The 27,781-nt window shown below is 39.1% G+C and overlaps 1 protein-coding gene across 1 annotated transcript in view; it reads right to left on the bottom strand.

Moving 5' to 3' along the window:
• Positions 1–902: 902 nt before the first annotated feature.
• The window catches only part of HAPLN1 (hyaluronan and proteoglycan link protein 1), a 76,409-nt gene continuing 49,530 nt past the window's right edge, over positions 903–27,781 (bottom strand). The window contains exons 4-6 of the mRNA XM_041751407.1: positions 13,164–13,535; positions 4,877–5,179; positions 903–2,817 (exon numbers count right to left, since the gene is read on the bottom strand). Coding sequence (XP_041607341.1) covers positions 2,528–2,817; positions 4,877–5,179; positions 13,164–13,535 — 965 coding nt within the window. The 3' untranslated portion in view covers positions 903–2,527. The remainder of the gene's footprint in view (positions 2,818–4,876; positions 5,180–13,163; positions 13,536–27,781) is intronic.

Below are 27,781 nucleotides of genomic sequence, written 5' to 3'. Positions count from 1 at the left end.
CTGAATTCGATAGTGTTGTTACTGAGTTTCTTTTAGGAATTGTGTGTATTGGGATAGCTTCTCTTTTTTAGAAATACTCAGTGAGATATGTTGGAAAATGAAGTAGGAAAATAGATATTGGTGGAAAAATGGCAAAATAAGAACATTAAAAATACCCTTACTCAGATAGGAGTCCAAAGGGGCAAGGGGATTCTGATCCTTTGGGGGAAGTCAGAAGATAAAAATTCTGCCCAGCAGTATTCATTCTGTTAATTTTTTTGTTTTTGTGTTTTTTTTTTTCCTTTTACAAGCATGGAAAAATGGCGTGCAATCAGAATAGGTTTTAATTAGCTAACAGTCACTCCAGAGATTTTGAACAGCACCAATTCCAATACTAGTAAGTATTCAAAAGTTAAGAAATGCTACGATGCTTAAAATATTATAAAGGTAGAGTTCTGCAGCAATAACTGAAATTTACATATCTGCTTCAATAGAAATGTGTTCCCACTTGCATTCCCGATACAATTCTTATAATGTGGGGCATAATCATTCAAGTATGGGCTTCCTCCAACATGCTAACCCCCATATCTGAGGTGTTAAAGTTGCTATTTTGGAGATAGTCCCCTCTTTAAATAATATATTCATCTTATCCTAGACCATTCAGGTATTTTTAGGTTAGTAGTTTGAGTTCTAGTTGTATCAGCAGTGTCTGAGTTAAACTTTACAATCTCTTTGGATTTATATTTTTGTACAATTTGCATATCCAGCCTAATGTAAAAATGTGCATGCATACATTGTCCTCTTTCAATATTAAAGCATCTGAAATTTCCCAGATACGCTTCAATAAAAGAAATGATCAACTCTTATTTACAATATTTTGTCTAGATAATATATGGATATAATTATGGTTTCATGGGCTTCCAATTGTTCTATACCTTCTACACATGTTAACTCTATATTTATAGAGTAAATTTATTAGAATTATTACAGAGCTTTAAATGCAACCACAATCAATTCAGGAAACAGATTTATTTACTCATGTTCATGGGAGGGAAATCTACATAAAAACATTCATGAAAGCATACCAGCTATGTCATACTTGGATTATTATACTAAATCCCATTTATTAGAACTCATTGTGAAACAATGGGAAACCATGAAATGTAAATTGAATACAAATATTGGTCCCTGCGGGGTCTCAACAGTCATAAAAATATAGGAAAACAGAGCTTTATTTAATATTGGAGCTGCTAATGTCTAAAGTTGTTTTTCTGAAACTGGCCTTACCCTTTCATTTAAAGCCCTGAAGATTTTAGTGTAAACTCTTTGATGGGAGCTTCTGCATTTCATTTAAGCCTAATGATGACCAGCAAGGAAAGTGACATCACTGACCACATTTTCTATATGGAGGAAGGTTTAGAACTACTTTGTTCACTTGTTTCCCCCCACTCACAGGTACCGGTTGGGCTTTCTAGTATGTATACAAAGTAGAATAATAGAAATTTTGAAAGTTGGGTCTATATTTCTTGGTTAGGCAAGTGTATAGTTACTCATTCCTTTTGTGATTTAAACTTTTTTCGTGTAAGGTAAAGAAGGAAATATTAAATAGTTTAAAGTTATTTTTATAGGACAATATATTTCATAGGCTAACATAAAATCAAGCTGCTAAATTTTACAATTTTTCTGTCCAGCAGTTTATCTATATAACTGCCCTGAGTAGATGCTAATGGCTGCTTAGCAGACGGCCTTTAGAATTTAAATATAACTCAGTAAAGCTACTCAAAAGATTTAACAATTTTTCTCAGGTACATGTCATTTTAATTAAAAGAATATAGGAGTCTCTCATTGGTTAAATATTATCTGCTTATTTACGTTTCATACTTCATATAAATGGGGTTATTAAGGAGTTTTAACTGTGCTTGTTATTATGCATTGGAGTCCATATGAATTTTTTTTTTTTTGGTCAAAAAGGCAGGATTTTATAGACTAAAACATTCTGTTTATTGCAGACTTGAAATATTATCTTTTAGAAAAGTGTAGCTTGTTCCCTTGTGAAACTGAGTTTTGTGCAACCTCTCGGAATCTCAGTTTATGTAAAGAAGCCTGTATTTCAAATCTGTTGCTCTAATTTGTATATTGTAGTGCATTTCAAAATTGTACAAATGTGTAAAATTTGTGCTTGTGGAAGCTGCTGCTCCAAGTAGCTGTACTTTCCTCAATTTAATCCTAGCAAACCTCAAGCTATTGCATGCCCCGTTCATGAAAGGATACTTCACTGGGATGATGTAGCCTAAACAGTTGAGCTCTAAAGCCTCCTTAATATAGCGCTTCCCTTAAAATTATATTAATTTATAATATATATTGAATGATAGCTTTACAAAAACAAATCAATGAATTGGTCTTTATGAAAATGACTCTTTACAGTAAGTAAAAAAGGGTTATCACAGTTTTGGTAACTTGCATGAGTTCATATTGAAAAAAAAAAAAACAACAACAACCTTTCACATGTTCTTAATGACTTTAAAACTGATGTGCTCCAGGGGCACGCTCAGTTATATGCTCTGAAGCAGTAGACACCGTACAGCTTATGCTTTTTATCTGGGAAACCCACGAAGCGCACCGCAGCCTCTGTAGGACTGCAGCGCCTTCTTGGCCTAGAGATGGGGTAGCGGACGCTGCCATCTGCCAACCAGCCCGCATCGCAGCGGTCATATCCCAGAAGTTTCCAGGCAGCGAATATCTGGCCCACTTTGGCGATCTGAGCACCATCGTTGAGACAAGCCTGCACTGCTTCATCATAGGTCAGCTTGGTGGGGTGGATAAGGTAGTAAAACCGGCCTGTGGAGAGAAGGGGAGAGAGTCAATGGGCCTGTCTGCAGCTGAGCTCCACAGACATGGAAGGAGCCCAAACCCAAGTGCTTTTCCATGAAGGGGGGGGGGGGCGGGGGGAGATAGAGCAATGGCTGTCAGGTTTGGGACCATGGGGTTGTCCATTAAACATAGCACCCCTCAGTCATTCTCTGCTAGATGAGTTTTTTCCTTGCCCCTTGCTATGCGTTCAGACATGCCATTTTACAGCTTTGAAACAGAGAAGGGAAATGACAGATGCAGTTTCTGTTAGCTAATTAGGGACTAAAAGGGCCCTTCTGTAGCACTAGAGAAGACAAAATTCCACGTTAAAAGCAAGAGCTATTTAAATTCTAGCTGTAGCAAGACTGAACCCTCGCACAAGTTTCTGGAGAGGCAAAATTTGAATGTGAAAAGATCAAAACACATTCCTGACATAAAAGTCCATTTAAAAAAAATCAAAAGCCCTCAAGTCCTTTTCACTACAGGTATCAATAAGACATTATTCTGATTCAAAGACTACAGTATGAAAATGCAAAAAATACAGGAAGTCACTTGCCATAAATAATGCAGACTCAGAATGTGAACCCCAGCCTGTTCAGTTCCTAGCAAAGAGGGTGCATTTATTTATTTTTTTTTTCAGCTTTGCTCCGTGGGAGCCCTGACACCTAACCATTTCTTGATTTCACAAGGAAGAGCGTGTTAGTCTTAACCACTCACTGAATAAAGTTAATTACTGAACTGCCTTTAATGTATATTAAATATGCCTACAACGTATAAAGTGCGACATCCATTGGCTGACGTGCTACATTGATTGAAGATTTTCCCAGACTTTGAGGCTCATGTGGAGTGTAATCAGACTCTCTAGTCTGATCACAGATTGTTATGGGCTGCCTCTTTGCCCTCCATCACATACGGGTTATGGAAGTATACATTCGAGCTTGCCAAGTCTTTCTAGACTAAGACAATGTGATTTGAAGGAAAGGCCGAGGCCCCTGCAACATTAGTTAGAGGTCGGCTCTATCATCCGTACCACAGGGAGGTCCGCAAAGTCTACAGCACAGGAGGAGTCAACAGAAGTTTTGTTGGAACACAGCCACAGCCATCGCTTTAATACTGCTTGTGGCTGTTTTGCATGACAGTGTATGGAGCTACATTGAGTAGTTGCAACAAAGACTGTGTGGCCCACAAAGCCAAAAGTATTTATCACCTGGCCCTTTACAGAAAGTTCGGCCATCCCCTGTCCCTTGCTATTTTTCCCAAAGCATGTCCCCAGGGAACTAGAATATAAAACGACAGGGCCAGGGTTTGCTTTAGGAGTGTGCGACCTGTGCAGTTACATGGGGCCCCACGCTTGTTTAATATGCTGCTGTCACCATCTTAAAATCCTTGATTTTTGGTCATGGAACCCACATTTTCATTCTGCACTGGGCCTCACAAATTACACAGCTGATTCTGGACAGAGCAAGACAAGGTTGGGAGTTATGGTGAAGGTGACAGATCAAGTCATCAACACGGAGGCCACCTGGATCTCTCTTCTTCCACTTTTGCCTCCAGTCCTATTGCTACTTATTTATTTTTTGCAAAGTTCTCTTTACTCTGAGCTCTCTCTTTATTGTGCATTTGGTTGATCAACTATGAACATACTTGACTTTGTAATTTAGAGCAAGAGAGCGTGACATAGAGGCTGGTCTCACTTTAGTTGAGAACTCTGTAGCCCAGGGCCTACGTGTCTATCACACGCAGTGGCGGCAAGGTGTTTGTCAATAAGAAAGAGACCCCGTAACAAGTTTGCAATTTAAACTGTTTTATAATTACAATCGGATGCCACGAACCTAGGAGTAGTGGAAATACGCATTTTTGCTTAGGGGGATTTTTTAAAAATTATGAATGTTACAGAACTTTGCATCTTTTCAAACTGAGGGCAACACGTCAAGGCCACATTCTGTTCTTTTTTTCCTTAAGTAGGTAGGATTAAAAATTGAGTGTTTCATTACAATACGTATTGATCCCCTGGACAGGAAAGAAGGCAGTGCAGTTAGTGGCTTACCATTGAAGTTAGATGTAAAACAGAAAACATCGTATCTGCTCTTGTCTTTATCCCAAAACCCGTAGTTCCGGACGCCGGGCACCGTGTTCTGGCCTCCGCACGGCTCTCTGGGCTTGGTGATGGGGTACTGCACGGAGCCGTCACTCAGCCAGCCAGCGTTGCACCAGTCCAGCCCGCCCCGCCAGGCCTCGTACAGCTGGTCGAAGGAGGCGATCACAGCATCCTGGTCCAGGCAAGCCTGCTGCGCCTCGTGAAAATTGAGATTGTAGCGCCCCAGTCGTGGAAAGTAGGGGAACACCACACCTGTCCAAAGGAGAGGCCAAGGGGTTAGTGGTGCAGTCAGTAAGGACCAGGAGCAAATGCCACTTGACTGGTGAAAAGGCAATAAAATCTCCATCAGGTCAAGTTAGAGTTTATGGTCACCTTACGGTGGTTTCTCATGGTCCCTTTCACCTACGAACAGCCTCTCAGCTCCAAGCATCTCACAGTTAGCTATGGGGTTTATCTCAGTGATTGGTCCTTTTGCCAAGAGCTCAGTTCAAGCCTTACAACTCTCCTTTCTGGAATGATTCATCCACAGGTTATCTTTTTTAAGGAGCTTCCTTGAGAATCTCCCTTCTGCTACTTCTGTTATTAACCCTAAAATGGATTACTACTGAGTCCTTTTCAGTGAGGAAAAAGTCAATATTGAATACTAATGGCGGCAGAGGATATAGAAATCATGCTCAGAGAGAAGTTATTTATTAAAATTCTCCATGTTTTTATTAGTAAGTATTCTAATATAATTAGTAATTAGCTTAGGATAGCCCTTTATATTTCATTTTTTTAAAGATTTTATTTATTTATTTATTTATTTATTTATTTATTTATTTATTTATTGAGTGCCCCTGAGCAGGGGAGGGAGGGGAGGGGGAGAGCGAGAGGGAGAGAGAATCTCAAGCAGATTCTGCCCGTGCTGAGCGCAGAACAGACTCAGGGCTTGATTCCACGCTTCTGAGATCATGACCTCAGCCAAAATCAAGAGTCAAATACTTAACCAACTGAGGCACCTAGGTGCCTGGCTTCCTATAGCCTTTTAAATGTATAAACATATGTGGTAACAAATGAATCAAGTGTAGCTATATACTTCCTTTTACATATGCTCCTAAAAACTGATCTAAGGACTTTTCACTCAGGAGGCTTCCTATTTGGAGAAACTCTAAAGTGAGTTTATCTAAGTAACAGAAACCTAGTTAAGCAGCCTTAGTTCATATTAATAAGAATTGTTTACAGTGAGGCATACCTCACTCCATACTCCATAAAGAGTACTCTGTTAATCTATTTCAACTTCTAGCGTGGTGGCCCTTCTTCTTATTTTTTTTCTGTTCTTGAACAGCACAACTGAAATGAGAACTTTCATTTAAAAATAACTTTTCAGCTTCCATATTCATATGTCGCAAATTGAAACTAGCTTTTGAAAACATTTCTATTGCAAATAGAAAAAAAAAAACAAAAACAAAAAGCAACCTTCCCAAAGCTTGTCCTGTGCAAGGTAGATACAGAATAAACATTGATTTAGTTAATGCCAAAGAATTGAGTTAAGTATGTGAGAGGGCAAAAACCCTTAACTAATGTGAACATTGTGATTTGGCGCTTGACTTTGCCTGGGAAGATGCAATGGCTTCCCTAAAGCATTCTTTTTGGTCAAATAATCCCTGGAGGTGATTGAGCCATCTCCTGACTTTCTGTGCATTTCCCTTAAAGGATGAGAATTATGTCATAAGAAAGCAATGTTGTATCATTTGCTGACTTTAACAGGGACCACTGCCTCAAAACATCTCCCCAGAAAAGACAGTTAATTCAGAGTGGTTATTTAAGGTCCTGCCTTGGATTTTTTTTTATTGTAATTAGTAATATTTAATACTTTAGCATGTGGAGGGGCACCTGGGTGGCTCAGTCAGTTAAGCATCTGCCTTTGACTCAGGTCATGATCCTGGGGTGAAGCCCTGCATTGGGCTCCCAGCTTCTCTTTTTCTCTCCCTCTGCCCCACCCTTGCTCATTCTCTCTCTCTCTCTCTCTCTCAATAATAAATAAAATAAAATAAAATAAAATAAAATAAACAAATGAAATCTTTAAAAGAATACTTGGAATATAAAAGTTGTCCCACTGACACAGTAATTTGGTGGGTTATATCACAAGTGTTATTTTATGAGACTGCAGACCCTATGCAAGATGAATGTACAATTCACTAATAGTGTAACCAGGACACAGGAAATGTTTTCCTTTTATAAATTGTCCTGGAAGACTCTACAAGAAGAAATTTCAATAGCCTAAATCAAGTCATGTCCACCCAAGGACTCTGCAGGACACGTTTGTCCCTCCAGGGCAGTCCAGCTGGCACCATTCACTAGAGGCAGGGATCCAGGAAGGCTTCCTGATTTCATCCTGCCTTCTCAGGTTCTTGGCTGAAGGATCTGTAAGTTGAATCAGAGCCAAAAGGAAGGAGGAAAAGACTCTCTCAGTTGTCACTGCCCCCTGCAGTGGTGGGGGTGGAGGGGAGCCCGAGATGGTTCTATCTAAGAAGAGCTATTTCCAGGCATCCAGCTAAGAACCCAGTTAGCGCTGGGAAGGAGCTGCTAGAGCTCTCACTGTCCTCTCATGCCTTTCATCCTCATTCCTCAGAACCCCAGCAATGCCAATGAAAAGAAACATATTTAATTTATCCGGAAGAGATTTCTTTGGCAGCTAGACCCGAAGTGAAAGAAAATTCTCAAAGTCTGGAGAGAGAAGCCATTTGGGTAGGATCCTGTTTCCCAAACGTCTCAAGAAGGGAACAGTGGGGAATGTAGGATATTTTAATTTACAATAATTTTCAAGACCTAGACAACATTTCTGGCTTAAATTCACTGTGGTGTTATTTGGTGGACTCTCATGAGCATTAGGAAAAAATTTTCCTGAGTTGTTTGTTCTTGATTAAGCATTGAACGTTCCTGAACCATGGTTGACTCAGTTCCAAATTCAGTGTAATGTATTTTTATTTAAGTTCCTTTCAAATTTAACATAACTTCATGCAAACATTTCTTAAAGTCATAACAAGACCCGATATCGAAACTTCATTATTTTTCAGTTGTAGGAAAAAGTGGTCAACTTATTGTTATATTAATTCAAAACATTTACTTGAATTTTAATTAATGTTTGATGATCACGGAAACACTACATTCCTAGTAAATCAAGATCTATTTCTGAGTCTTAGCCAAGGTTGTAAAAGTTTCACTGTACTGTGCACATTTGGTGTACATATTTCAATAATTAAATGTTTCTTACCAGCAGGGGCATTTCTGGAACTACATGTTTGTTAGTATTTTATTTATTTACTTATTTTACTTCCAGCATGTTAAGATTTCAACATCTAAGGCTGTAATTGCAGAAACCTGTCTCTGTGGAAAAATGTGTACTTCCTGCAGCTGAATTATGGGGAGAATGGTTATTGCTTTCATCCAGCATTACAAAAATACAAGCTAAACTTCCTTCGGTGAAAACGAAGGGCGTGTGATTATTTTCCAAGTATGATTATTTTATACTCATCTGTCAAAATGTAATCAAAAGTTGTTTCTTTTCCTATGAAGGGCTGGTATGCATCACAACAAAGGGAATTAATAAGGATGATCTATTGTATGGAAAAGAATGTGAGTAGTTTAGTCAGTAGAAATATGTTTTGAAAACACATTATTTAATATTTATAACTGCACAGTCCAATTCATCCTAGTTGTGGGCAAATATCAATTTGTTAGACATCTGAAACATGTTCATACCATGGCCCATATGAGAGCTAATATAAATTTCAGTAGCTTTAATAATAGAAGGACAGAAACCATGGAGTATAATTTTGCCTTCCTCAGTACTCCTTACAGGGCCTATCAGTACTACACATATCTGAAATTATTTTTCAATTTCTAATAGCTCTCAGACTATATTTTTGTGTATCTGGCCCCATTTTCAATAGCAGAAAACCAATACAATGGGAGATTGGAAGAAAAAGTATTGTTTTTCATATTTTTTATTTATTTGTTGATTGCTGAGATGAATTGTATAGACCAAGTTACTCATTAATTTCTAGTGAGTGGAATCTCTCCGTTATATTCACATAAGGCTAGTCTTGCTGAGTACTGTTCCTGGCAATGTGGGTAATTGGTAGAAATCAGAAGGTATTACCCAATCAAAGCTTTTATATGAAAAAATTATCCACAGCTAACTCCAGCTCACATGTAGTTTAGTCTTTCAAAAAAGGTTATATTTTTTTTATCAATATTATTCATAAAAGCAATTCTTAAGTCACAGCTAAGAGCAAGGCACTGGGCTCAGTCCTCTAGAATACAGGTTTGGGGAATGGTCTGTTCCTTCAAAGTGCGTATGGTTTGATATGCATTTTATAGATACGTAATACAAAAAAATATATATATACGTATATTCTGTCTTGAATCCAAGACAGAATAAAATCTTGTAATATATAAATACAAGCCATATAATTTGGACATCTTAAAGAAGAATGATTTCTTTCTAATTGGAAAAATTCTTTGGAGCACACAGCATTTGGTATATATTAAAGGACTAATATAATTTAAAATATTGTACAATTACAGTTGAAAAGGCAGCATAATCATGACATTTAAAATGATATGCTTCCTTGGCCTTATTTATGTACGTCGTAAGATTGACGAGGCCTGATGGTCATATATAAGAATGTAACTCATAATGAAAAAAGTCAAAAACTGGGTTTGAGCTAATAAGGAATAACCACAAGATCTCTTTTGCCACATAGCCCTTAAACTCTTAGGTATATAATCGCTGCACCTTGCTCATCTATCCCAGACTATGTGGAAATTATCAAGTCACTTTTCATGTCTATCCTCAGGTTAGCAACTAAGCTTCTTCAAATTTTATTCTACAATGACTATCTTAAATATTTTTTGTAATTTCATTTTACAATAGGAGTTCTTATTGTATATTGCAGCATATGTAGACAAAATAATATGCTGAGGTTTTCTTGAAAATTATTCAGTGGAAGTGGGATTATATAAAATAAGATAAAATAAGGTGTCTTTATCATGATAATTTTTGAAGCTGGACAATGGCATATAGGGATTCAATATACTAGTCTTTCTAATTTTTCCAAATGTTTGAAATTGGCTATAATAAAGACTTTTATCTCACCCTATTGCCAAAGCTGGGAGCCTTAAACCAGTCCATGTGGATGCAGACTGTCTGTGGCATCTGTTTTTCAGTTTTCCCTTTGGGGAAAGATCCTCTCCCTTGCTTTTTCATGCTCTCTACCCTTTGGAAGGACCAGGTTCACCTTTCGGGGTCCAAATCAAATGTTGCTTCCTTTGCAGTACTTCCCACGGCCTCCTCTCCATGGCATGCACATTTTGTTTTAGTATTTGAATAGTTTAAACCCATTGTGTCTAACATTCAATCACTTGTAAACTATTTACTGAGCACTAACTGCATTCTTGGCACTTGACTGCCCTCAAGCAGATAGTGGTTAACAGGTGGAGACAGGCAATCTTTACAAAACAAAGTGTGATTAGAGCTACAATGTGGAAGGTGCTGTGAGAATGTCACTGCTGCGGAGTGGAAGAGAAGACACGGGGTAGAACTCTGACCTTATTCTTTGAAGATTTATATTTTTTTCAGTTGTTCAGAAATGGTTTCCTGTGTATAATGCTCACTGTTAAGATGTTAGCTCTTTCAAGGCATGGCCTCTGGTTAATGACTGTTCCTACCCTTGCTGCAGCACATAAGAAAGATGGAGAAACACTATCTGCAGGGACAGGAATTTAACAGCTCCCATGAGTACCTCAGTTAATGCAGTGGGAACCAAAGACAGTCTGTAGGTTATCACCCAAATAACTTTGGAGCCTCTAAGAATCTCTTGAAGCCAGAAGCTGCCAAAGACTGCTGCCTTTTTGAAGCCTCTGGTCTTCTCCCCATCAGAGAATTTCTCCTTCCTGTAAACCCCTTGATCATAGTGGATAAAAACATATCCAGTGTTCGTCCAATGTTCTTGGTATCAAATTCCAGTTTTAGCTCTGACCACTCGCCATGTTACCTTAGAAAAGGAGTTCTTCCTAAGTCTCATCTGTCAAGGGGCATTACTGAAAGTGAGCGAAACACACAGCACACATGATTACAGCAACCAAGATTTGGAAATCTTCACATCTCCTGGCACCAAAAAGGCACTTATAAAAATATTTATCAGTTAAATTGGTTTCTTGGACACATTTACTTGGCTCATGTGCTAATGGGTCATATGGTCGGGAAGCGTTCCAATAGCAGGGAAAACGTAATGCTTTGGGATGGTGCGGGGCCTAGGCAGGAAAAGTTACCCTTTTTACAGTTTCTACTTCAACATCTCTAATTATGTCTTCAGTACAGTCGTAGAGTACATCCTCCTCTGACATATTGTAAATCTCCTTTTCAAACAAAGCTACAGGAGGCTTTATGCCAAAGCTATTAGCAAGCAGGTATCCAGATGGAATATGGAAGTATCTTATATTCATTGTATATATATTTTTATGGTTTCCTCCTACTTCTGGCAAATTATACTGGTCAATTCGCTTGAAGTTTTCTTTTAAAATAAACAGAGAGAGATAAGAAATATGGCAGGTGTACTACATGGGTTTAGGAAATACATAGTCTGTAAACAGAATTTTAGAAGAAAAACTAACCGAACAGATAATATAGTTCAACTTGTTATTCATAGTTGTGAGGAAGCCAGGTGCAACAAGGTAGGTAACTTGCCCCAGTTATGAAACTCATACTGGCAGAGTTGGGACTAACCTAAGAGTCTTGGTTGGTACTACTGGCTCGAGGCTTTGTCCACTGCCTGATGCCCCTTCGATAAAGAAAGTGGGCTGTCATTAACATTTGATTAACTCTTCTCTCTAAGCCAATTACTTTTTTCATCTTGAATAATGCCAGTGATTGTAGATATTAATGTGAGTCAATAAAAACTGGAAGTACAAGGTGACATGTAATCAGGAGCCAAGAACTACAACTAAGAGAGACAAGAGAAAAAAGAGAGACAAGAGAAAGCCACAAGAATGTACTTTGATACTGCAATTTATTAGATACATAAAGCTAATAAATCTCTATGTGATGGGACTCTGTGGGATTCAAAAGGTCAATTTTTCAGTGATAGGCTAGTGGACCAAACAGATTCTTTTCCAAAGGCACAATTTTATTCTAGGACGTGAAAGGATCTTCTAGCAAATACCCAACTATAGTCTATGTGCATAAGGAAGGAAAGTATTCCATCACCACAGCCATAACTCATCCTTCAGTGTAAAGAAACACTGAAATTCATGAATATGAGATGTTTTGAGATACATGAGAAATAAAGAAGAATTTCCCTACTGGTGGGACATATAGAGGGTGGGCTTTGGGCAGTGAGGATGTCTCCATCCTTCCAATCAACCGTTTAGCGTTCTCTACATTTTGGCTTTGGGACCTATTGAGATTACATACTTAAGAAATAAAATTCCGGGATCCCTGGGTGGCGCAGAGGTTTGGCGCCTGCCTTTGGCCCAGGGCGCGATCCTGGAGACCTGGGATCGAATCCCACGTGGGCTCCCAGTGCATGGAGCCTGCTTCTCCCTCTGCCTATGTCTCTGCCTCTCTCTCCCTCTGTGTGACTATCATAAATAAATGAAAAATTAAAAAAAAATATTTAAAAAAGATAAAAAATAAAAAAAAGAAATAAAATTCCCCCAGAATGCCTAAAATGTTTGGTATTTGGTGTCTAAAAGACTTTGGACCATTAAAAAAGTTTACTTCTTATTTAAATAAATCTGGAGGGCACTTTTTTGTTAAATTAAGATTTCACAGTTACTTTCTAGAATACAATTACATGTATTTTAGTTAGCAGATGTCCTTCACAAAAGTTGCCATTATTTTGAAACGAGATAATTTTAGAAGCATAATAAAAATGCATTCAATCTGAATTTCTCAGTAACCATGTCATGAGATTTAAATTTTGAATAGCATAAGGCAGTTTCCAAATATTAATTCAGTTCCACTGCACGTTTCTCCTACTTGCAAATAGCTTCAATTTTGTGTATAACCATTGTGTGTACATTTCAAGTATGAAAGCTGGAACCACTGACAGACTGCAAAATACAAAAGAAAAGAAACAGGCTACGCATGGACTTTTGATTTCTTGCATTATCACTATGGTAACCAGTAGATACTACTCATCATGAAAAATGATTATCATTTCCGAGTTTAACATGATTTAGAGATACCTACCTTGTAACTCTAATGCTACCACAGCAGTATCATCTTCTAATCCTTCAATCACCTCACACTTATATTTCCCATAATCCTCCAGGGTGAGGTCTGCAATCACCAGAGAAGCATCATTTTCACTGCCTCCCTTCAGAAACACTCTACCCTGGTAGCCTCCATAGGCTTTCCTGTGATATCCCATGGAAACAAAAACGTCCACTTCCTTGAGGTAATCTGAAGTTAGCTTGGTCCACTTAATTCGGATCTTGTGGGTTCCTGAGCCAAATGCTGTAGGGTCTCGATAAAATTTACATGGCAGTGTAACATTGCCACCTCTGTGTGAGAACACCTTGGCTTGTTCTGCTTCCACGAGTAGACGAGGGCCATTTTCTGCTATAATTAAAAAAGAAAAAGAGCCATTAATATGCTTTTAGGCTTTGTTTTTTAAATAAAATGAGATAGGCTACCTATACAGGGCATCTGACAAAGAGTATCATCGGGTGATGAGCTTCTCTGTGTTCCTGGACAGTAATCTTTTTTGAACCACATATAAAGGTACCTCTACTAGCTAGAGGGCACCTACAAGGCAGTCATATCTCTTAAACCGCTGAAAAAAAAAAGAAGTTTGTTAATTACGATAATTGAAAATTATTGAACATAAAACTCCACAGTCATTGAAGTTTGATAATTTAACAACATTCTATTTTTTCCTACATTTAAATATCAAAAATATAGAAAGACCAAGCAAAATGACAGAGTTTTATGACTCATTTCATCAGTACAGACTAAAAAATTTCAAGGTAGGCAAATTTCTTTTCCCACCTGAGCTTTCTAATACTTAGAAAGCAGTGAGATTATAAAGCAGTGAGATTATAAAGCAACGTGATCAATTTTCCTCGTACTATTCTAGTCAAAGGACTTAGAATATCCTCACATTCGTAGTTTCCATTCAGATATACACCTGTGATTTGTCATTCTGGAGCATTTCAAGCAGTGTGTGTATGTTTTATTTATTTTCACACAAAGACTAGACATCAGAAAGGTATTTTTAGTCAGTGCTTAAAAAAAAAAAAAAAAACTCCAAGTTTTGAAATCTATTCCTCAAAACTTAATTGCTGAAAACATATCCAAAGTTATATTTATTTCCTGATTAACCAAATAATTATTTGTTTCTTTGTTCCCATAAATCTCCTACTCCTTGTCTTTGCTTTCTGCTGCATCTTGTTTTATAGTATATCTTATGGCTCCCACTTCTCTTTACCTTGCCCTTTGGTTTCCTCCCTCCCTCCTCCAAAAACGAGATGGCCTTCCAGAGAGCACCGCAATAGCCCAAGACTGCCAAGTCAGTAGGGCTGCGTTCTCCAGGGAGCCAGCTGTTCTTGGCTTTCTCTGGGGCTTCCCCTGGTTAGCTTATTATGCTTTTGACCTTGACAAGGTCTCTTGAGGACATGCAAGATTTGAACATGAAAAAGCAATATAAAAACTCCTGGACACACACACACACACCTTCTCATCTATGCACGGTTTCCAAAGCTTGCCAAAAGCTGCTTTTTGTGGAGCTCTGCAGCCCTTCCAGCCTGAGGTAGGTAGGTACTGAGTGAATCTTGGCCACGAATCATTGAGGATTAACAGGTTATGAAGAGCACCCACTCACCTCCAGACAGATCCCATAAGTTACTTATTTAATGGCATACACAGGATTCAGATTTTAAAGAGTATCCAAAAACAGATACCGTGGTTTTATTTTTCACCTACAATGATCAGAATGAGTATTTTAAAATGGCCCCAATTTATGTCAGCTTCAATCCTTAAAAACTGAAAAGTTTAACAAAGCCATTAATGCTCCCACTTGGAATAGATAATAAAATAAGAGGATAATGGCTTCATTAAAATGAATCATAAATCCAGTTCATTAAGCATTTCCTTTAGATTTTATTCTTTACCTTTTTATTTGGGATCATAGAATCATAAGGGATGCAAGACAAATCTGTCCAACTCTATCCTACCTGTAATCTTCCCTCTACAATACCGCTAATGACTGCATCCAAGTATCCTCTTTCCAGGCGGAGGAAAGTTGCTGTAGTGAAGGGTGCTTGGCAGGTGAGCTTCCCATGCCAAGGCGTGAACTGAGACCTGACACAGAGCTACAGGAGGTTGAATTTTCATGACTCTTGCAAGATTTTTACCATAAAATCAAAACTAATTTGTCCAAATTCATAAGGGATAAGTGGTATTATAGTAATTAGGAACGAAGGTTGCAATGTGATACCTTGTTATAATCTCACCACCTCCATTTACTAGCTCTGTAGCCTTGAGCAAGTTGGGCAGCCTCTAAGTTCTAATTTCTTTATATATGAATTAGGGATAGCATATCTGTCATACATAGCTGATCTAATAGACACATAAGGCACTTAGAACCATGTGTGATCAAAAATAAGTATGCACTCACTGCTAACTCTTTCTACTGCATAGATTTTTTTACACAGTCTTTCTTAAATATGATACTACCTGATAGCATGATTTTGGCATATTATTAACTATCTACTTAGAAAATTTTGAACCCAGTGTGTAAAAAAATACATAAAATGCCACCTGTGTTACAAAGGAGACATAGAAATTATTCTGTGGTTTCACATAATCATAAGGTGTTCCAGAATGACTACAGGGTCTGAGTGCTTCATAAATTAAAGAGTTAAAGCAAAGATCAAAACTCTTGTACAGGGGGCTGAGACTTCTAATTTTTTTCTGTGGTTAACTGTACATCATCTTGTAGTATTTTAAAAGTGTAGGCTTCTGATTTCTCTTTAGGTACTATTTGCTTCTAATCCAAAACTGTGAGTAGATGGTGATTTATGTGGTATAATATTGAGAATAGAGCAGATACCAAAGATTCACTGATTTCCCACAAAATAATTTTTCTAACAAGTCTGCCAAAATGTATAAAATTCTACTGTTCTTATTTTTTTTGTGTGGTGGTGGGTGGGGAGGCTGCAGTGTTGAAGTAATCAGTCTAGAAGTCCATGGCTGAAACTCTAAGAAAGATGTGTCATATGTGACACATTGGGTGACTGAGGGATATCAGTGTTCATTAGTCTAAACCCCCAGCATGACGTTGAGAACAATATTTTTTTGTCGGTTTGCTTGTTTTTAGAAGTTTGGCACTGCAGATTATACAGCGCTGAGCATGGTTGGCGAGAGCGGCCTGTTGCGGAACAAATGAGATACAGGAAGGAGCACTGGCCAGGGAGTCAGGAACGCTGGGTGTTTGACCAGCTCGCCTGCCTCGTGAAAACATTGAGTTTAAGATTTTTGTCAGGCTCCCCATGGCAGGTAATCATGATAGGGATGAGCCAGGAAACACATCAGCTGGAGAGGGTAGGGACTACGAGCAGATGAGGGAAGCAAATGGATGGCAAAATCTGTGCCTGTCTTGCCTCGAAGTGTTGAATCTCATCATTGGATGCAAGAATGTAAGCGGTGCAAAATTAATGTTTAAATCAACCTGTTTGATCAATAGGATTTGCAAAGCAAATAAAATGCAAAAGGTAAACCTAAACCTCAATCATCAAAATGAGCATTGCTTGTTTTCCTTTTTGTTTTCTTCTTTAATAAAAAGTATGAAAGGATAAACTAGGCAGCAGACATATGCTCATTTTGGAAGGATTAAAGTTTTTATAAGTTTAATTTGTAAGTCACAGAAATTTCATATTTCTATTAGTGAGTGTCAATGACAGCGAGCAACTTGAAAGATTTGATGCCCTTCAAAGACCACAGTTGTCTCCAGGGGAAACAGCAGGGCCTCATTATTATTTTACAAATTCTGCTGTGAAATCCAGAGGACGTCATTCAATTTCACCAAATTATGAAGGCAGTGGCATGACCAAACACCTGATCTTTGTATTGCTGTGTAATTTCAATGAAGCCTTTCAAACAATAGGACAAAAGCAATTAGTCGCAGAGAAACAATTTAGAAGTATGGCATTGGATTATTACCTGTTGTTCTTAGTTCTTTTAAAAGTATAATCATTTTTTAATGGCAGTTCGTTGCCAAAGAAATACACATGACAGAAAAAAAGAGAAGGTGTCAGAGATCGAAGTTTGTCTTTTTACAGTGAATTGTGGATGGTGCCAAAGAACCAGTCTTAGCGTTGGTTACCTTCTCATTGAAGTAGCTCCAGACTTTAGAATTTCCTAGACATAAAATGTAAAACACAAAAAACTGATGCCTGGGTGGCTCAGCGGTTTAGCGCCGCCTTTGGCCCAGGGTGTGATCCGGGGGTCCTGGGATCGAGTCCCGCATTGGGCTCCCTGCGGAGCCCCTCCCTGAGGGGCCTGCGTCTCCCTCTGCCTGTGTCTCTGCCTCTCTCTCTGTCTCTCATGAATAAAGAAATCTTTTAAATAACAACTGGGGAATATATTTAAGATGGCTAAACAAGGACATTAAAAGTACTCCTCTCCCAATATCATTGAATTCTTTTTATTGTGAAATGTACATAACATAAAATTTGACATTTTAACCATTTTTACATATACAATTTCGTGATATTAATTTCTTTCACCGTGTTGTGCAACCACCATCACTACCCCCTGCAATTTCCAAAACGTTTTCATCACTCTAAAGAAAAAGTGAATTCCTTCTGACATTCCAAACTGGTAGGCAGAGACTTACTTGTCAGCTCCATGATGAGTCATTTGAGAAAACTGCACAAGGACTTAAAAATGAGTCCTTATTTTTGTGGTATTTGTTGTCACCTGGCAGGTTTGGATGTGTAAGACTCACACTGTGGAAGGTGTTAGGTTCCTGTGGGTAGACAGACTGGTGCTGGGGAGTTTCACCGGGGCCTGGGGGGCCACAGGCATTTTTGCTGCAAATCTTAAGCTGCATAAATAATTGGCCATAAGGCAATTTTGCCATAAAAGATAAGACAAAATGCAACAAAACAACTGGTTGCCCATTTGGTGTGATAGTTTGTTGGTTTCATCAGTGGGGGGACAGTTGGGTTTCATTTCTCCACTCCTGCAATACTATCATTTTATGGTATATGGATCTTAACCTTCATTCAGTGGCACAGAATTTGAATACATGTTCCCCATAGAACTTTGGAATGTCTGTCAAGGGATACGTGACAATATGCCAAGAACAAACAACCATGTGGCAGGTTTTTACAATGCCATACAAAACTCAATTACAGGGGCACCTGGGTGGCTCAGTTGGTTAAGCAGCCGACTCTCAATTTTGACCCAGGTCATGATCCCAGGGTCCTGAGACTGAGCGTCTTATGGGGTTGCCTGCTCAGCAAGGAGTCTGCTCATGTACTATCTCTGTATATATAAAAAATAATTTTTTTTAAAAAAAAGCTCCCTTACAAATATACATCCTAGTATTTGGAAACTGGTAAGTCTCTTAATGAAGGAAGAAATTTTATCAAAGGAAGAAAAAGTGAGATGCTGAACAAGGAGATGAACCAACACCAAAAAATAAAAATAAATAAAAAATATAACCCCCCCCCCCATACACACACAAAGGCATAATACTATGAATGAAAGACTTTGAAGACAAGTGCTTAGGTGTAATCCAGAAAATAAAATCAGTTCTTTGCTTAGATTTGCAAAGAGTCTATGCACATTCTAAATATACTCAATTATTTTGTATTTTATAATAAAGTCTTTTTACTTTTGTCTTTCATATTTCATGTTTCAGTATGTCCTTCTAAATGAATGTCCCCTTTTTAAAAGATTTATTTATCTGACACAGAGAAAGAGTGAGCGAGTGAACAAACACAAGCAGAGGGAGAGGGAGAAGCAGACTCCGCACTGAGTAGGGAGCCCGATGACCTAAGCCAAAGGCAGACATTTAACTGACTGAGCCACCCAGGTGTCCCCAAATGAATGTTTCTTTTTAAAAATTTTTTGTGATTTTATCTTTTGTGGCACAATTGCCTTACTGCCAGTTATGCCATGAAAATGCAGCAAAAAATGCTTCTGGTGAAGACACTCATGATGAAAATACTGGATATGAGCCAAACCTGCTGGAGGATGAATGACCTAGATGAGTTTATATCCTTATGGCTTTGCTTACCCGAATCTTCTGAAAACGATGGCTCTGGGCCATGCCTTGTTAACATTGTTCCTCCAGCGTCAGTGTAGTGGCTGGCAATGCCACGAGTGTCTGTGAGTGACGTGGGCTGGTGTCGCTTGGAGCCTGAGCTAGCTATGAGAGGAGACATGGGTGCGGCTGCATTCGCTTTCTATCATAATGTAGCTCTAAGATGAAAATATTTCATAGAAACAGTTGTATATACATATTAAAAACACAGTAAGCAGACACATAATTTGTTTCTCACTGTACCTTATGCCTCACGCTTGAGTAGAATACATAACTTAGGGAGAAATTAAGGAGCATCTTATTCATTCACCTTTAACTTTAAAAAAAAAAAAGATTTTATTTATTTATTCATGAGACACAGAGGGAGAGGCAGAGACACAGGCAGAGAGAGAAGCAGGCTCCATGTAGGGAGCCTGATACGGGACTCGATCCCAGGACCCAAGGATCACGCCCTGAGCCCAAGGAAGACACTCAACCACTGAGCCACCCAGTTGGCCTGCACCTTTAACTTTGAATAGTTATTTTGCTTCCTTCAGACTGGAATGAACCTGGTTTGGGCCTGAAGCTGCTCATCAGGGCTCCAAAGGTCTCATTGTTTGGACATGATTCTGTTGTGTCCAGTCAGAAACTTCTGTGAGGGCTCTTTCCACTGTCCTAGCTGTCCCCACTTCACCCCACCCAGCCTTCAGTGTCCTTTTGGAGGTCTGGTTGCCTTTAATGTTGCCCCTTTCCCATGTGTCCTTTCAGTAAGACCCACTGATTTGGGTTTGAGACCTCCTTGGATTTGTCTGTGGCCCACCTTTGCTCTCATCTGGAGTTTAAAGTCAGAGCTGAAGACACATAAGGGCGTGTGTGCCTCTTACCATTTGTATAAATTCAAAAGAAATAATTACATTTGCCTAAACTCTGGAAGAAAGGATTTAACGAGAAACACAAGAAACTAATAACTTCGGTAGCCTGTGGGAAGGTGAGGTAGATATCTGGGGGAGGAATCTTGAGAGATTTTCATTGTGTACACTTACATGTTTAAGGCCTTTTGAACTGTGCAAGTATATCACCTACACTCACACTGCATAAAATAGTTGAGGGAATTTAATTGACAAATAAATAAACCCAAAGCTTTGACAAAAGTATCTCTGGAAGCAGGTAGCCTCAACCACAGTAGATTGTGGTGATCGCAGGATTATATTTTTGCAGACCTATGGCTCTGTCAATAAACATGTTATCTTCAAGCATGTCTTCAAAGCATGCAAGTATTACCTCATTTTCCCTAGTCTTTTAAAAGAACGTTGACCAAAGTGCTGATTGTTGTCTAGCTTTGACTATAAAGGAAGAATCCAGTGCTAAAAATATGGTAAGTGAAAACTGCTCTTTGCCGCAAAGCAATGGCTGCTGTTCCTCACCATCTGTGACCCTGCCTTTTGGACTCACTCCTCCCCGTACCGCCCCCAACCCCCTGCCAGGGGTCACCTTCTCTCTAACTATTGTATAATCTGTGCCCTGCTAGCTTCTCTCAATCTGCAGCTGAACCAAATTGCCTGGAACTGTGGCCCTTAAATGGCACGTGTCCTTTCTGTCAAGACCTGCGTTATCTGATGTGATGGGCTATGGGGCCTTCGCTTAAATATTGACCATCCCCGTGTTCCTTCCTTGTCTTAGAGCTAAATTGATTCTGTAATGGGAAACAGCCTAACCCCAAATAGAGTATTGTTTTGAGGGATGCTTATCAGGAATGTGTATCATCTTATTGTCTTATCCAAGTTTCATAGTAAATAATAAGGGTAAATGTTAACATTGTTTTAGAGCCTAGAGGTACTATTGAAAAAAAAAAGATTTTTTTTTTTTTGAGACAGTGGAACTTTTTCTCCCTGCAGGATATCTTACACATAACTTTTCCACATAGATCTGATAAAAGGTGAACTTCTATGCTTGAAATGGGCGTCAAGAACCTCCAGGTTGGGGATCTTTGGGTGGCTCAGCAGTTTAGCGCCTGCCTTTGACCTGGGGCATGATCCTGGAGTCCCAGGATCGAGTCCCACCTCGGGCTCCCTGCAGGGAGCCTGCTTCTCCCTCTGCCATGTCTCTGCCTCTCTCTCTCTGTGTCTCTCATGAATAAACAAATAAAATCTTAAAAAAAAAAAAAAAAAAAGAACCTCCAGGTAGCTGTAGGAATCCATTTAACACTTTAAAAATCTTTTTTCTCAGAGGTAAACCTGAAGGAGCTATGCTAATATCCTGAACACTACTCTATCTCTTCTTTTTTTTTTTTCTAGTGGGAAAAAGTAAAGTGCGATGAGGGTGTTTAGCTGTGTTCACTGACCAAGTCCTTTGCGGGCTTTGTTTTCCCACATTCATGATTCTTTCATCTGTTTTTTGGATAGTCATGGTTTATTGGTTAAGCTTATGGACTCTCATACTGTGTTATTTAACCTTTCTGTGACTCAGTTTCCTCATGAGTAAAATGGAGTTAAGCCACCAGCTTCCTGGGTTTCCTGTGAGAGTTAAGTGAGATAATTTATTGAGAACTTAGCTTCGTGCCTGGCACACCGTGAGCGCCCCGGCTCTTACTGACCAACATTTACTGAGGTCCAAAGTGTGCCAGGTGTGCAAACTGGCTTCTTCTATCTTCGACCTTGGCTTCTTTCCTGTGCTCTTTCAGAAGATACTTCCTAGAAAGCATTGGTTCCTGAGAAATTCACATCTCGTCAACTTTCGATGATTCTTCTAATCAGTTCTTAACAGGAGTGCATTCAGGGCCACCACCTTGAAGCTTTTCCAAAAATCTCCCCAAATCTATATATAACCCAACTTTTCCCTGTCTCCTCAATTTCCCTGGAGGTTCTGGACAGCCTTCATCTGGGGGTAGGGATGGCATGTATTCATTTGTGTATGTTGCCCTGCCTTCCTCCTCTGACTCCTTAAGAACCACCATGGTGGCCAGGTTTCTCCAAGAAATAGAACAGTTCTGGGGTCACCTGGCTGCCTCGGTCGGTTAGGCATCTGCCTTCAACCATGTATCTTCACCCGTGACACAAAAACCAGGCAAACTGCCTCACTTGATTTTTAAGACAGACCACTCACAAAGCAGCACAAGAAAGGCGCTGTGTAGAGCGCTAAAAGACAACAGAACTCAGGGGCACCTGGGTGGCTCAGTTGGTTAAGTGTCTGCCTTGGGCTCAGGTCATGATCTCCGGTCCTGGGCCCAAGCCCCACATCAGGCTCCCTGCTCAGTGAGGAGTCTGCCTCTCTGTCTCCCTCTGCCCCTTCGCCCATGGCTTGTGTGCTCACAATTGCTCTCTCATAATTCTCATAAGAATGGTTTCTTCATGGTCCAAGACCAAACTTTCTTTCACAGTGATTTGGCTTCTTCTGAGACAAGTTATATCAATTGAATGGAATAAAATGAGAGCCATCTTTGCCCACAGATTGACTCAACAGTCTCTAAGAAAAGGCTTAGATGGAAGCTATGTGGTTCCTGTTTGGTGTAGGAACATGAGAATCAGCGTTCCTGAGTCTGTACCTCAGCTTTCCACTTGTGACTTTCCACATATGACTAGGGGCAAGCTTTGAACCTCTCTCAACTTCAGTGGGGATAACCACCTTCATAAAGGGCTGCAGTGGGGACTGAAGGAGATGACCTAGGTAGTGCATTTCCTCTTGTGCATCACACATGGTGGTTTTTTTTTTTAAGATTTTATTTATTTATTGATGACAGACACATGCAGAGAGAGAGGCAGAGACATAGGCAGAGGGAGAGCAGGCTCCATGCAGGGAGCCCGATGTGGGACTCTGGGATCACGCCCTGAGCCAAAGGCAAACGCTCAACCACTGAGCCACCCAGGCTTCCCCCACATAGTGATTTTAAATGTTATTATTATTGCCATTGCTAAGTCCAATATAACTCACCCAGAACTGGAGACAATCTTATTTTTGTCAACCCAGGGTTATCTGCTCTGGTTAATTATTTTCAGAATTTAAACTTCTCTGTGTTATCATAGATTTATGCATAAAGAAATAATATTTAATTCCTATCATTTTAGGCTGCAAAACCAAACTGGGTTATCCCAGTAATAGAGAGATTAAGAGGTACATTATAGGAAAATAAAATGAAAAATAAACTGAATATTTCACTAATATGGCAGATGGCATTCTTAATATAAACACACTTTCTAAGATTTTAATTGTAATACAGATTTCTTTCAAAGGGTACGGGGAAACCAAGACATTAGCATGAATCATTCTTCTTCATTTGGCTGTAATTAACCACATACTCTTTAATTATTGGAAATGTGTCTTTATGTGGTCAAGGGCTAGAGCTCAAATCTACTTGTCTCCACTCAGACCACTTCCACTCTGTGGTGGGATGTAAGGTCAAGTTATCCATAATTTGCAGAAAAGACATTGTTGGCTTTATACACTGGTATGCTTAGTGTCTTCGCTTAGTATGCAAGGCATCGAGATAATACTGTCACAAAGTCAGTCCTGGAGGCAAAGGGGATCTTTTGCTTCTTACTTAACAAACGAGGTAAATTGATAACCTATCATGTGTCAAGTATTAAATTGAGTGGTGAAACAAATGAAAGGCAAATGGAACACAAATACCCAGGTGGGCAAGGCTGAGGGAAGTGATGGGAGCACCACGGTGCTGAGAACTACAGGAGTGGAACGGACCATGCCTTGCTGTGCACACATGCTCCACTCTGAAGGGGAGTGAGGTACTGGTTCCCGCTGATGTTGTCCAATGAGAATGCAGGTTGAAAACCAGTAGGCCTTTGGACTTTTCAAAAGGTACCAGAAATGCAGATTTTCATGCAAATGTCTTGTATTTTTAAATGCTTCCAATTAATTTAGATTAAAAAAAATACATGAGGGATCCCTGGGTGGCGCAGTGGTTTGGCGCTTGCCTTTGGCCCAGGGCGCGATCCTGGAGACCCGGGATCGAATCCCACGTCAGGCTCCCGGTGCATGGAGCCTGCTTCTCCCTCTGCCTATGTCTCTGCCTCTCTCTCTCTCTCTCTCTGTGACTATCATAAATAAATAAAAATTAAAAAAAAAATTTAAAAAAAAATAAAAAAAAATAAAAAAAATACATGAGAAAAAATAAGCGTGTGGCCTCTGCATCCTCTTTTCACCTTACATGTTGGTGCTGAGGGTCTCTAAAGCAGGCCCAGCCAGCTCCTTATCTCTACCTGCATTTCCTCCATCTCCAGGTGTTCTCGGCTGGTCCATGATAAAAATAGCACTTTGTGCTGATGATTCCATAGCTTTCTAGCAGTGTACTTTTCCCTGAGCACCAAGTAAGTACATACAACTACCTGCTGGGCATATATCGGATGCTGAAGACGCAACTTGAGTCCCTCTTTCCCTGCCCAAACCTGTCCTTCAATTTATTTATGTCTCAACTGTCCATTCATTTGTTTGTTTAAGGCAAAATCTAGAAGGTGTGTTTGATAATTCTCTTTCTCTTAATCTCTATATCTAATCTATCATTAAATGTTGCCTCTCTACCTCTCCCCCCCTCCCCCCCCGCAATTGGTTCATCTCCGTCTTTCTCTACCACCCATCTCCACTGCTAGCATCCTGGTTTGCACCACTATGATTTCTCGCCTATGCTACCTCAACACCCTCTTAACGAACTCACCTTTACTTGGCACACCATAATCCAGTATTTGTAAATCATATTACATCACTCTCCTGCTCAAAACCTTTAACCATTTTTAAATGCTTTTAGAATAAAATCTGACCTCCGTACCCTAGATGGAATATAAAGTGCTATGGTCTCGCTCCTGCCTACTCTTCCAATCATCTTAAACTACTCTCTTCACTGTGAGGCTGCAGTCCCTCCAGCTTCTTTCCAGCTTGAAAACACCATGTTTACTCCCATCTCAGAGAATTTACATTGCTCACTCTTTCTACCTGTAGAGCTCTGTCCCTGGCTTTTGATGCAACTGGTTCCTACTTACTATTTAGATCTCAACTCACAGAACCCCTCCTGACTCCCCTCTAAAGCGATTCATCCCACAGGCCCATGGGATATATTTATTGTCGATGAGTTCATTTGTTTTTCACTTATTTAATTACATAGGCAGACCAATATTAAATACATAGAAGAAAAGAGGCTAAAGTTTAAGAAGCTTGTTTTGAAGCAGTGTTGATCTTAATATATTGTGGGGAGTCTATAAAAATAAGATATTCTGTTTACATGAAAACAAACTCAGTGAAGTACAGTATTAACCAGCTAATCAGCGTTTTCAGTATTTTCAGCTATATAAGACCCTTTGTTAATGATTGTGTGATAAAAGACAAAGCATTGAAATAATCATCTGCAGATTTTGGAGATTTAAAGCCTGTCAGCATAATTTATGATGCTTTTCAAGAGAAAGTAAGAATTACTCATAACCCACAGTACACTAGAAAACTTTAAAATTTACCTCTCTTAAAGAAAGCAAAAACAAAAACAAAAAAAGACCCTTGTGTGAAAATATTAATTATTTTTTCCTAGCAACATTATTAGCCACAGATAACCATAAATCCATAGTGAAAAATATGTAACTAAGAACATAAGAAATTTACATAATGCCTATTGTGACTTACAAAGAAGCCTACCTGTCTTTAACTGCCACATCTCTTGTTCACCTGTGCTTTCACTACCACTCAGTAACTCTGAGCCAAATACACAAACATCATTCCCAATGCTTTCTAGGAACAAGCGAAAGCAAGCACCATTACAGATAGAATCATCTAGAACTGGGAATCTCCTCACTTCAAGAACATGTTTTTGGAGGCCTGAGTGGCTCAATCAGTTAAGTGTCTGCCTTCGGCTCAGGTCATGATCCTGGAGTCCTGGGATTGAGTCCTGCATTGGGCTCCCTGCCCCTACCATGCTCATGCGCTCACTCGCTCTCTCTCTCTCTCTCTCTTTCTCTCTCTCACACACACACACACACATACACACTCACACAAATAGGTAAACAAAAAATTTTTAAAAAGAATACATTTTCAATGGTTTTCTTATTTTTATATTTTTTATTTAATTTTTTATTTATTTATTTATTTATTTATGATAGTCACAGAGAGAGAGAGAGAGAGGCAGAGACACAGGCAGAGGGAGAAGCAGGCTCCATGCACCGGGAGCCCGATGTGGGATTCGATCCCGGGTCTCCAGGATCACACCCTGGGCCAAAGGCAGGTGCCAAACCGCTGCGCCACCCAGGGATCCCCCTTGTTGATTTCTAATGTGATGGACTATGGACTTTCTGCGTTTTTATCTGCAGTGTCCCTGTCCCTTTTGAGTGGACAGTGTTTGGAAAAGATAGAGATAATTCTTGTTTAACTTAAGTTGTTCAATACACTTCACAGAATGATCAGTAAGTGTGTGAAAACATATTGCTCCTAAGTGAAATGCGATAATCTGAGTGAGCACTGAAGTAACCAACTTGTGTAATTAAAACAAGATGAAAATGGCTAGTATTTATATTGACTACTTGATAATCATTTTTGAGGGCACACATGTTAGTGCTGCTATAACATACACAAACTGTTTTTGAAGAAATTTTATTGAACTTTTAGATTTCTTATGCTTTTGATGTCTTTGTTTTGAAATAAAATATTTCTGTAACAAAGATTTATCCCCCCTAGTTATTATCACCTTGCTAATCTCTTAGTTGAATATTTTTTTTAACATCTTAGCACTTCGGTAGATTTTTCTATTCCAAAAGAGTTTCCTAACACAGTAATTTTCCACTTTATGTTTAAAAAAGGAGCCCAAGCAATAAAGAAATCTTAATCTATTTTTTCTTTGATATCTAGTAAAGTCAGAGAAACACAGCATGTTGAAATTACTTTAACACTAAGCCATTAAGCTGTAAGTCAGTGCTTTAGCTGAGTCAACATTTGTTCTTGCAAAGTTGCAACCAGAAGGGAAGGCTTCTCTATTTAATGGATTTTCTGGGTACTTGGGAAAGTTTCCAAATAATTATTGGCTTCTTGTGTGATTTGCGCATTTCAGCACCCAGAATGGAACAGAGATAGCAATGGCTGGTAGTGTGAATTTGTCGTTAACCTGAAGAAATTATGAAATGTAGATTTTTATACCTGGAAATACCCTAAAATGTGTTGCTTTAATATGCTTTATTAGAATAGCATAGAATCAGCATTCTAGGTTACTCAGTAACAAGTCTAGAAATATTCTTAAGATGCATTTTATGAGTTTATATATTAAGTGATAAAAAGCATCAGTGAATATGGATACAAAGTTCAAAATAGTAAGAGTTTTTTTAAAAATAGCTAATTACTCTTTTCTCTGTATTTCCACTTCTGTTTAATACTTATTTTATTCCTTCTTGTTACCTTTCGTTGCCCTGAAACCCTTGTTATTAAGCTCACTGAGGAGATGATCTGTCCTTCCTCAGAAAATAACTCAGTACTTTGCATGAAAGAGGCTAATGTTTATTAAGTGACTGCCAATTTTCTCAAAAGGACACACAAATCCAGAGAAGACTAGAACAGGGCTAGCAGATGCAGGTTGGTAAGA

The sequence above is a fragment of the Vulpes lagopus genome, chromosome 4 (assembly GCF_018345385.1).
Source record: "Vulpes lagopus strain Blue_001 chromosome 4, ASM1834538v1, whole genome shotgun sequence".
Taxonomy (NCBI): domain Eukaryota; kingdom Metazoa; phylum Chordata; class Mammalia; order Carnivora; family Canidae; genus Vulpes; species Vulpes lagopus.
The sequence above is the reverse complement of the archived record's forward strand: the minus strand, read 5'-3'. Positions and strand labels throughout refer to the sequence as shown.